The 11,405-nt window shown below is 33.3% G+C and overlaps 1 protein-coding gene across 1 annotated transcript; it reads left to right on the top strand.

Annotated features, from left to right (window-relative positions):
* Positions 1-966: 966 nt before the first annotated feature.
* Positions 967-9,670, top strand: LOC133876078 (MLO-like protein 1). Its single transcript, XM_062314373.1, has 14 exons — positions 967-1,354; positions 1,446-1,503; positions 1,702-1,931; positions 5,707-5,823; positions 5,939-5,999; positions 6,213-6,307; positions 7,237-7,311; positions 7,446-7,534; positions 7,812-7,861; positions 8,283-8,323; positions 8,463-8,672; positions 8,769-8,836; positions 8,939-8,999; positions 9,102-9,670. Exons 1-14 carry the CDS (start codon positions 1,232-1,234, stop codon positions 9,402-9,404), a joined length of 1,581 nt encoding a protein of 526 aa, XP_062170357.1. The 5' UTR covers positions 967-1,231; the 3' UTR covers positions 9,405-9,670.
* Positions 9,671-11,405: the final 1,735 nt, after the last annotated feature.

Genomic DNA, 11,405 nt, shown 5'->3' with positions numbered 1-11,405 from the left:
TCTCATGGTCAGGATTTTATTTTACAGTCATATTATTATATACTATATTTTTATCACACAATGTTGATGTGACAGTCTCAACCAATTTTTGGTTTTTTTTTTTTTTTTCTTTTTTTAACAATGACTAATCGAGGTTTAGTTAACAATTACATGATGTCATGTGATGAACATATTGTCACGCCATTTACAATTTTGAATTAAATACATTTTTTTCCTTGTGGTTTAACAACTTCTTGTTTTTCCTATAATTCATTTTGTATCATAAGTGATACTTCGTTTATGGCTAAAGATAGATGTGGTACTTCCGTTCACAAACTTGATGGAAGTTCACATCACTAACCTTAAAAAAATTGACACATGTCCCTATGTCTAATTAAAAAAAAAAAAAAAAATCACTTAAAAAAAAAATAGGGGAGGTGGCTTAAGCCACCCATGGCCATTCTGGGGTGGCCAAACCACCCCCAATAGCCAAAATAAAATAATAATAATAATCTTAGAGTTTGAGCGAACCCTCTATTTTGGTTTTTTTTTTAAAAAAAAAGTGTTTTTTTTAATATTTTTAGTTGCTTTTAAACACGTGTTTTATGTCCATTTTAAAACATTAGAACCGGAGAAGAGCTGATTAATGGCATCCGATCTCTTTAATTTAATTTTTAATTTTTTAATGTTTTAATATTTTAATTTTTAATTGGACATAAAACACGTATCAATTTCTTAAAAATGCTGATATATATGGACCGTTTTTATCCATAAACGAGCTGCAATTTCTTATACAAAATAAAGGACAAAGAATAAAAATAAAATCTCAATTTTTATTTTTAATAACGCGGCATCGTATGCACCGTGAGATAGAAGAAAATAAAATCATAATCTTCTCCATTGAACGCTTGTTCGTATTTTCGCATGAACCGCTCCGAGATTGATGAGTCATAAGTTAAAGTCTATGGTTTGGACGCAGGCAGGGGAGCCCGCTGTTTGGTCTGTTGGGGCAAACAAAGTCAACCCACCAACTTCTCTGTTCTCCCACCCTCCTTTCGATCGTTGCATTCAGACTTCACATGCTTTTTACTATATATTAGTCTAGTAAATTACTATATAGTGTGCAGCTCTCGATCTCAACAACTCTACGCGGCTTCGATCTCCTGTGATTGATTCCGTTCTCCTTTTTCTTTTCACGTATATGGGGTTCGTCTTGATCAAGAAAGGAATTTGAAACAGAGGACTGAGAAAGATGGCGGGGGGAGAAGAGGGACAGAGTTTGGAGTATACCCCCACCTGGGTTGTTGCTGTTGTCTGCAGTGTTATCGTCCTCATCTCTCTCGCTGTCGAGCGAATCCTCCATTACCTTGGCAAGGCATGCATGTCTACGCCTAGCCTGTCAATCTTTTCTGTATTCTTCCAATTTTAATTGACATGTCAACTGATCACCATTGATGCTTTTGCAGTATCTCAAGAAAAAGAACCAGAAGCCTCTTTATGAGGCCTTACAGAAGATCAAAGAAGGTCCTCACTCACACCTTCACTCCTCTGTTTCTCTCTATTACAATCTGTATGGATTCTGGGTATATATATATATATATATACTCACACCTTCACTCCTCTGTTTCTCTCTATTACAATCTGTATGGATTCTGGGTATGGGTATATATATATATATATATATATAATTTTTATTTTTTATTTTCTTTTGGGTAAATGCAGAGTTGATGCTTTTGGGGTTCATATCACTCCTACTCACAGTGTTCCAAGCTCGAATTGCCAAAATTTGCATATCCAAGGACTTAGCCAGCAAGTGGTTGCCCTGTAAGATTCAAAAAGATGAATCTTCTACGACTGCCCATTTCCAAGCCTTCTTCAATTCCTTTCTTCCCGGGACTGCCCGTCGTCTCCTTGCCGAGGGCTCTGATTCCACCGGTTACTGTACCCAGAAGGTACGCTTCAACTTCTTTTTTTATTTTTATTTTCTCAAATTTATTTTCTGCAATTTGTTCTTCAACGCTTCCATAGATGTTACTCAATTACGGATATGGATGATTTTCGTCACTATTGAAATCATATTATTAAATTTTAAAATTGTTAATTTAATGTTTTTATTTTTCAATTTTTTTTTTTTAATTTCAACCCTCCCTTCCTATCGAATGGCTATAAAAATTTTCAAATCACCCTTTTTAAGAAAAAAAAAAAAAAAAAAAAAAAAAAAAAAAAATTGCAAAGATTTAAGTATCAGTCAAAATTTAACGAAATTTGTAAAAATACTCACGTCGAAATCTTTGAAAAAAATATTATTTTTTTAAAAAAAAATGTTTAAAAATTTTGATAAGATTTAATGGAAAATCCAAACAAATGGTTGAAATTGAAAAACAATTAAAAAGTAGATACTCTAAATTAACTAAATTAATACTTTTTAAAGTTTAAAGGTATAATTATAAAAAAAAAATAATAATAATAACAATAATAAAAAACTAGAAATAATAAGTAAAATTATCCCCATTTTTTATTTGGCTCTCATTGATTAACTAATTAATTTTGTGGACCAGTTCTGGTCTTTTGTTATTCTTTTGATGGAAGTCAATAGGAGCGTTTCACGGGAAATTAATTTTGAGTCGAGTTGTTTAGACTTCATCTTGTCGATGCACCAAACCAGATTTTTTTTTTTTTATTTTTTTTTATTTTGTGTTCTTCTTCTCCTTTTCTAATTAAAAAATCCATGTAATTGTTTTGAATATGATAAACTTCTGGATTAAGGAATATAAAATAGATAATAGACTAGCCAAGTCATCATGCACATGGACTGTTTGACCACGTCCTTCTATTATTTTTGAGATTTCTATGGGAATTGAATTTTTAGGAATTAGAATTGAATTTTAATTCACTACACGAATTTTGAAGTTTGACTTTGTGAGATAAAATTTGAAAAAATTTGAAAAAGTTGAATAAAATATGATTTGTTTTTTAAGAAATTAGAGAAGAATTCGGATTCCACCCTGTTGCCAAACAGACCATTTGTATCCCCGTCAATGGTCTTTGTAATCTTCTAGCTTCTAAAAATCATGGTAAGAGAAAGTTTGGAGGTTCACACTTTTTAATGCGTTTACTGTCCTATCACGTTAAAGTATTAATTAAATGATTAAATTTACATATTTTTATCAATTTAAGCTTTTACGATAAACGGTAATTTAACATGGTATCAGAGATTCAGAGCAAAAGTCATGAGTTCCCAACTCTGACTAGCCGTTTCATTTACCTCCCATTTCGATTAAATATTTCACGTGTTAAGCATCACCTACTAAAATGAAGTTTGAGCCCACACATAAAGGAGAGTGTTAAAGTATTGATTAAATGATTAAATTTACCTATTCCTATCAGCTTAAGCTTTTAGGATAAGTGGCGATTTAACATATCTTAAGGGTGTGTTTGGCATTGCGATTTCATAGACAAAAAATATGGTTTTAAACCAAATCGCAGAAAATGAATAATTTTGGAATTGCGTTTTTAAAAAATTACGATTTGAAAACACAGAAAATCTATTTTTTTTAAAGTCGCAGGCTAAGGGTGTCTTTTTAAAAACACACAATTCTAAATGTTAAACTATGATTTTAAATGTTATACGCTAAACTGCGTTTTTAAAAATTACTTTTTAAAATTAATTTTTTAAAATCGTTATTTTTAAATCTCACTTTTTGAAATTGCCAACTCAAATGAACCTTAAACCCTCATTTTTATTGAATTGATCAATTTATTCTCTACACACTTCAAGTCTCCCATTTCTGTTACAGCCTATTCAGTCTGGATGATTTGTTGAAAAATTTATTATCACATTTTCTTCCAAAGATATTGAAATTAGGTGCAGTTAGAACATCTCATAAATCCCAGTATTGTTAGTTGAGTTTCCCTGATATGAATTTGTTACGTGAATGATTTTTCAAACACGTAACGAAATAATTTGTTAGATTTTGGCGGAATTTAGACCATTTAGATTCATTAAAGGAAACCTAAAACATTTTCAAACACAAAGTTTGAGATTAATTTTCTGTCTACTTTCTCATTATTTCATCATACTTAAATAGAAATGATTTCTCAAACATGTAACGGGATAATTTATTAGATTTTAAGGGAGCCTAGACCCTTTAGATTCATTAAAGGAAACCTAAACATTTTCAAACACAAGGTTTGAGATTAATTTTCTGCCTACCTTATTTATCCTATAAGGGAAATATCAAATCATAACATATATTTTAACATAAGGAAAATCTTCTACTATATTATATATTCTAATATTAATATCTGCTCTAAATAGAATTCCATTTTCATAATAGAATATATCCCTCAAGATTTGAAAAACCAAAAATTGTTAATGCTCATGCTTCTTGACTTTGCCAAGCATAAATGTTTGGTGTTAAAGAAGGTTTACTGCTTTTTCTAGAAGCACCAAAATTCTACCAACATACTCAAAGCCAATGTAACAGCGTGGATACAACTCCATAAACTTGTTAAAGTCATTTGAAATTACAGAAAGTATTGAGTTTCTAGCACTAGATAAGAGGTTCAAGCAAATAAGTTCAAATATTTGATATCAAAAAACCACTGACTAGCCAGGGTGTATTTTGGTCCCAATTCAAAGGAAAAGTTAATCCTGATAGCCACTAGCTGAGTACTTGTTTCACAGAAGTTGAAATCACCTAGAAATTGGCTTGGATATCACCAATTAGAATATTATCAGAGAGAGCAGGAATTACCTGCTTTCCAAATAACCTCAGATGATCTGTCTCAGATATTGCCATAGAAGAGTTTTCTAGGGTTTACATTCCAAAGCACTAAAAAGAAGTTCCTTGAAAATTGCTCCTTTATTCTTTGCAGTTATTATTAATTCCTGTAATTGTCTGTTACACCCACTCTTTAAGCAAAATGCCCTAATCTTATGGGGTAGACCGGATGGCTCCACACTAATATGCCTTTCAGTGATTGGTAAGTGCAAAGTTCTCTGCAAAAGATTTGAAAAAGATATTGCAGAGGATTACATGCATGCCCCCCTTTAAGGCTATTGGAAGTCAATTAGTGTCCCTTAGAATTTACAGTTTTTTTCTTTTCTTTTCATTTTCTCCTCCCTAATCCTTCTTTTGAATAGTCATTGTGTATTATACACTCAAGTTCAACCTTACCTGAAAGTTTAAAATCTTAGTGGCAGGATGCTTGTATTACACAATTGTGCTAATGTTAACTACAAAAAATATATTTTTACTCTCTATTGAAGATCCGATGTCAACAACTTCTAGTATAGATGGAATTATCTAGAAGTCACCTAAGGTCTTTATAGACTGTTCGGGGATGCACCAAAATGTTAGTGTATTGATTAAATGATTAAATTTATCTCTTCCTAACCGCTTAAGCTTTTAGGGATGAGTAGTAATTTAACATAGTACCGAAACAGATATCCTGAGTTCAAACCCTGTCTTCTTCATTTACCTCCAATTTCAATAAATATTTTACATGATGGGCCTCACTTATAAAAATGGAGTTAGAGCCCGTACGTGAAGGAAAGTGTTAAAGTATTGATTAACTGATTAAATTTATCTCTTCTTATCAGCTTAAGCTTTTGGAATGAGTGGTAATTTTGCACTCGAGTCTCATGTGTTAACCAAGATTGCACACCCATTTATGAATTGAAAGATCTGATTAGTTTCTGCTTTTCTTTACATGATTTTACAGGAAAAGGTCCCACTGCTATCTATTACTGCACTGCATCATCTTCACATATTCATCTTTGTGTTAGCAGTCGTGCATGTGACTTTCTGTGCTCTAACCATTATTTTTGGAGGGGCAAAGGTATGTTGGCCCTATTTTTTGTTCTTATCTGTCTAATTTCTCCTTATAGCCAAGAGGTTCTCTTCTTCAAACTTATTGTCAATGTTTCTGTCATATATTTCAATGGTGTTACTAGATTAGTCAATGGAAGCAATGGGAGAATTCTATACAAGAAAAGGAATTCAATCCAGAAGAAGGTAATGATCTTTAAAGCTAATGGTATTCCTTATTCAGCCATATGTTAAATCCTGCATCATAAAATACATTTATTCCTAACCGAAATTCTTTTGGACTGAATGATATAGAATCAAGTTACTGATCATTTTTCACTATGGACTAGAATTTCTTTAATAGCCAATATCTAGTTGCTTTATTTGCAATTTTTCTGATGCAAATACTGTGTGTTGCAGTTCTGAAAACAAAATTTACTCATGTTCAAGATCATGCTTTTGTCCGGAGTCGATTTCTGGGTACTGGCAAGGATTCAGCTCTGCTAGGGTGGTTGGTAAGTTATGGAGTCCTCTATCAGCAAATCAATCTGCCTGTTTGATTCATCAATGTTATTAAAGAGGAATACTCAAAAGATCACTCTAGTGAATACTTTTTCAAATGAAAGATTTTCATTTCTCTGAGGGTTGCTTTAAAAGGTCTTTCGTTCCAGAATTTATATTTTGATTGATGAAATTTACGAGAAATCACAAACTGATCAGACTATCTATTTGATAGAGTTGGCTTACTATGAGATTCTCAACTTCAGAAGTTTTCATCAGGGAAAGAAAAATCATTTATTTTACTTGTTCTTTTATGCCAGACTTCTCATAACCTTTTTCATTACCAGTTGACTCCTATCAATCTAACCCCAAGGGGTTGGCTCAAGTGGTAAGGGTCTTGGTCTTGATGACATTTCCATCAGGTCTAAAGTTCGAATCCTCTTGGGTGTAAACAATTTCTTGAGGTCAGCCCACGGGCAAAATCAGAGTTTATATTACTTGATCTGTGTAGAGGGAACGCTTTGCACGAGTCCGAGGTTTATCCGACAAGGGTGGATACACAAAGCGGCCTTGCCTTGGAGGGGTTCCTCGTTATAAAAAACAAAAAAACCTCCTATCAACCCTGAAATTCATAGGGAAATGCAAGTTCCAACACATACTAAAAAGGAGATAAGCACCAAAGTAAATCGCTCCGAAATTTAAATGTTGCAAATAATCTTTTTTGTGCAATTTTTTACATGATAGTAATAATCTAGAATAAAAATACTTCGATATTATATGAAAAATACTTGGTTGCATGAATGAGAGAGGCAAATACTTCACTTCAATGTCTGACTTATAGTGAACATCAAAATGGGGCAGTTACAATAAAATGCAGTAATGTTTTCTCTCTGCTATTACCATTAGGTACTGATATCTTTTTTAATGGCTTCATCATTTTCAGCATTCATTTTTCAAGCAATTTTATGGGTCTGTGACCAAAACAGATTATATGACACTGCGACTAGGCTTCATTATGGTAGGTTATATAAATTTCTACGTTTATCTTTTGATTTCTTCCTCTTCTTCTTCTTCTTCAGTATGACAACCCATTACTTCCATTTTATTACTTGAGATACACTTTCTGAGTCTTAATATTTTTATTTTGCCTAGACTCATTGCAGGGGTAACCTAAAGTTTAATTTCCATAAGTATATGATACGTACCCTTGAAGCTGATTTCAAGAAAGTCGTTGGAATAAGGTTAGTTACAATTAAGAAAGACAGAATTTAGTATTTAGGTCAAACCAAGACAAAAGTATTTGGCATAGAAGATTCTTGCTTTAGGCTTGACTTCTTTTGTCAGAAAAATGGTAGTACTTCCATGGAAGATTGAAACCATGTGTTTGGCATGTTTCTTTTTTTTCTTTTTTTCATGGATCATATTGTTATGTACCATCTCAGAAAAAAAAAAAAATGCTTCCTAATCTGATTCCTCTTAATTGAAAGATCTTACTAATTTCTGATTTCATCATTGCAGTTGGTATCTTTGGGTATTTGTTGTCATTTTCTTGTTGCTGAATGTCGCCGGTAAGTCTCTCTCTCCATTGATCATAGACGACTCCGGCATTATAGTCGGATGAATTGCCATCAGGCCATTCTAAGTAACACATTTTTCTAGCTGGAACTTGAACTTTATGTTCAAAATATTTGGCTCCGAAAGTGGTAGAGGTTTCCAATTTATCCATTTGACACACATTTCACTATCTTATTACCATTGACAAGAATGTAATATTCAGGAATGGAGTCCAAAATTTTAAAATTTTCTCATGACGATAAGGCCCAACTTTAAAAGCGATTACAACGGTGCAGTTATTGGTTTAAATAACTGCCTAAGGCGGTTACGGTTAGAAGCAATAACCGCTAACCGTGACAGCCTTTTTCAGCCCTGAGCGCTACATGAAGATCATTATTTCCAAAGAATCATCATGTTTTTGCGATTTTCTTGCAGGTTGGCATGCATATTTTTGGATTGCATTCATTCCCTTTGTTGTAAGTTTATCAATCTTAGTTTTCCCGTTAAATTACCTTTATATTTATGCACATTTCTCTGCTTAAAACATTGGATTGGATTACATGTTCATCTTGCAAAACTCTCAGAGATTAACGTTGATAGTGATTCTTTTTACAGCTTCTACTTGCTGTGGGCACCAAGTTGGAACATGTAATTACCCAGTTGGCCCTTGAGGTTGCAGAGAAACACGTGGCACTTCCAGGGGCGTTGATAGTTCAACCTTCAGATGATCACTTCTGGTTCCATAGGCCCCGGATTGTTCTCTTGCTGATTCATATAATCCTGTTTCAGAATTCTTTTGAACTGGCATTTTTCTTCTGGATATGGGTATAAAACATAATTCTACCACACTCATCTGACATTTCATATAAATTTCCAATGTGAAAACTGCAGATTAATCTTCTCTTATGCAATCTATTGCAGGTCCAATATGGATTTGACTCCTGCATAATGGGAGAAATTGGTTATATTATCCCTCGACTTGTTATAGGGTAAAACAAATTATATATATATGTTCTATTCTTGAAACCATGCCGGTCTCCATTTATGTACAAAATCTTATGGTTTAGTTGAATACCAATTTTCATTCTCAGGGTGTTCATTCAGTTCGTCTGCAGCTACAGTACCCTACCACTCTACGCAATTGTCACCCAGGTGAGTTGGATCATGCTAAGAACTCAACCTTTTTGTTTTCTGCATATTTATGTTGGGGTTTTAGGCTGATGTTTATATGATCCATTAAAATATATTTTGTAGATGGGAAGTTCATTCAAAAAGGATATTTTTGAGGAACACATACAAGTGGGACTTGTTGGTTGGGCTCGGGGGGCCAAAAAGAACAAGAGAAAGGCTGCAAATGGCTCTACTACAACTCATCATGGTTCTCATGCTTCTACCACTCACGGCTCTAGCCATATGGATCACAAAGAGACTACTCCTTTGACAGTTCAGTTGACACAAGTAGCAGAAATGGAATCTGCTATGGAAGAAGGCAATGCAGGAGGGATTGAACATGCAACTGTCTCCGATGGACACCAAAAGGCACCCAGTACCTTATAAAGGACCAGAAGTCAACGTAAATTCTGCAGATATCCTACCGGAAAATACACAAGGAAGAAAATACTAGTTCCATTTAAAAGACAATGCTTTGGTGATGAGTGATTGCGGGGAAGCTATTTTGCCATTCTATAATGTGTTTTCGTAAAAGGAATGTTACATATACTTAAACTTTTACAAACTGAACCTTACTAACTGATGTGGAACTTATTCATTAGAGATGATCAAAATAATTAATAAAAAAAAATGCTATGAATACCAATAAATAAGCTTCACATCATCTTAGTAATGTCATTTTTTATAAAAGTTTAAGTACATAGATTGAACCACGTAAAATCTCTCGTGTCTCTTTCTCTTTATTTCGCTCTTTTTTTATTTTTCTATTTGACTCTCTTTTCTTTCATTAATAAGCACCTAAAACAATCATAGCGGTTCATAAAATTACAAAATATGTGATATAATTTAAGACAACAGCACAAAACCAGATCAGTAAAAACATGAGTAATGTTTCTTGCACAACTCTAACAACTTTTTTTTAAGATCAATCATTGAATATTTATGGCCCATATATAGAAAAATAAATCCAATGGTTGATGATTAAAAAAATTAGTTAAAGTTGTGCAAGAATCATTATTTGTAGAAACATATATGTATGTGCCCCCACTTTGCCAACTAATGCCGGCTTTTGATATGATTTGGATAAATTATGTGAAAAAGTTGATTTATATGCAATTTGCCGGCTTTTGATATGGTTTGGTATAAATTATGTGGAAAAAGTTGAGTTATATGCACACTCCAACAAAACAATCTCTTTGGCTTCATTTTATTTAGAGGTAATTGCACTATTGGTCCATGTGGTGTGCCATACAAATCACTCCTTATGGTTTAAAAAGTTCATTGAAGGTCTTTATGGTAAACTATAATTACAAATCGATCCCTGGAGTCAAATTCCGTTAAATTTTTTGACAGATTCTGTTAAATACCACGTTAGCGCCACATCAAACCAATAAGATGGTGACACGCGTCCATCTTAATAAAAAAATATAAATTTATTAAAAAATAAATAAATAAACTTATTTTTTAAAAACAAAAAATAAAAAAGCAATGGGTGGCTGCGCGCCACCCCAGTGGCCGTCGGGGGTGGCTAGTGGTCACCCACAGTGGTTGGGGGTGGCCATTGGGTCAAAGGGTGGCCCGAAGGCCACCCCCAGGCCAATGGGGGTGGCTGCACACCACCCCCTACAACTGGGGAGGCCGCGGGCACCCCTAGAGGTGGCCAGAGGTGGTTGGGCCACTCCTTCCTTTTTTGTTTTTTATATTTTTTTTTTTGAATTTTTTTGAAACTTTTTTTTAAAAAAAAAAATAAGTTTATTTATTTATTTTTTTTAATAAATTTATATTTTTTTTATTAAGATAGACACGTGTTGCCATTTTATTGGTTTGATAAGGCACTGACATAGCATTTAACAGAATCTGTCAAAAAATTTAACAAAATTTGACTCCAGGAATCGATTTATAATTATAGTTTACTACAATAACCTCTCATGAACCTTTTAAACCATAAGAAGTGATTTGTAATTATAACATACCACAGAAATCAATAGTGCAATTATCCATTTGATTTACGTGGTCTGTCGCATGCCGTGTCGTGTGTGCAAACAAGGGAATTGGAAAAGACGATTATTGTTCCAACCAAAGCAACTTCCGCGCAAACGTTTGGAAAATCATTCATTATATATTACTCTCTCTCTTGTTTGTCTATTGTTTTTATTTTTATTTTTACTTTTTTCTAATTGATTAAGGAATGGGTTACAAGGGAAGATCTTTCCCACTCCTTATCCGAAAGGATGAAAGAATGAGCGATCCTAAAGAGGGAAAAGTGGTGGGCTCTTCAATAATAATCCCATAAAAAAATACAACAGTACAAAAATATACACAAAAGTTAGAAAATTGGTCAAATAAATGAGCCAGAGAGAGAGAGATTTACTTGATACAAAATGAATT

This window comes from Alnus glutinosa, chromosome 1 (genome assembly GCF_958979055.1).
Source record: "Alnus glutinosa chromosome 1, dhAlnGlut1.1, whole genome shotgun sequence".
NCBI classification, from domain to species: Eukaryota; Viridiplantae; Streptophyta; class Magnoliopsida; order Fagales; family Betulaceae; genus Alnus; species Alnus glutinosa.
This window is presented reverse-complemented; position numbering and strand designations above follow the sequence as displayed.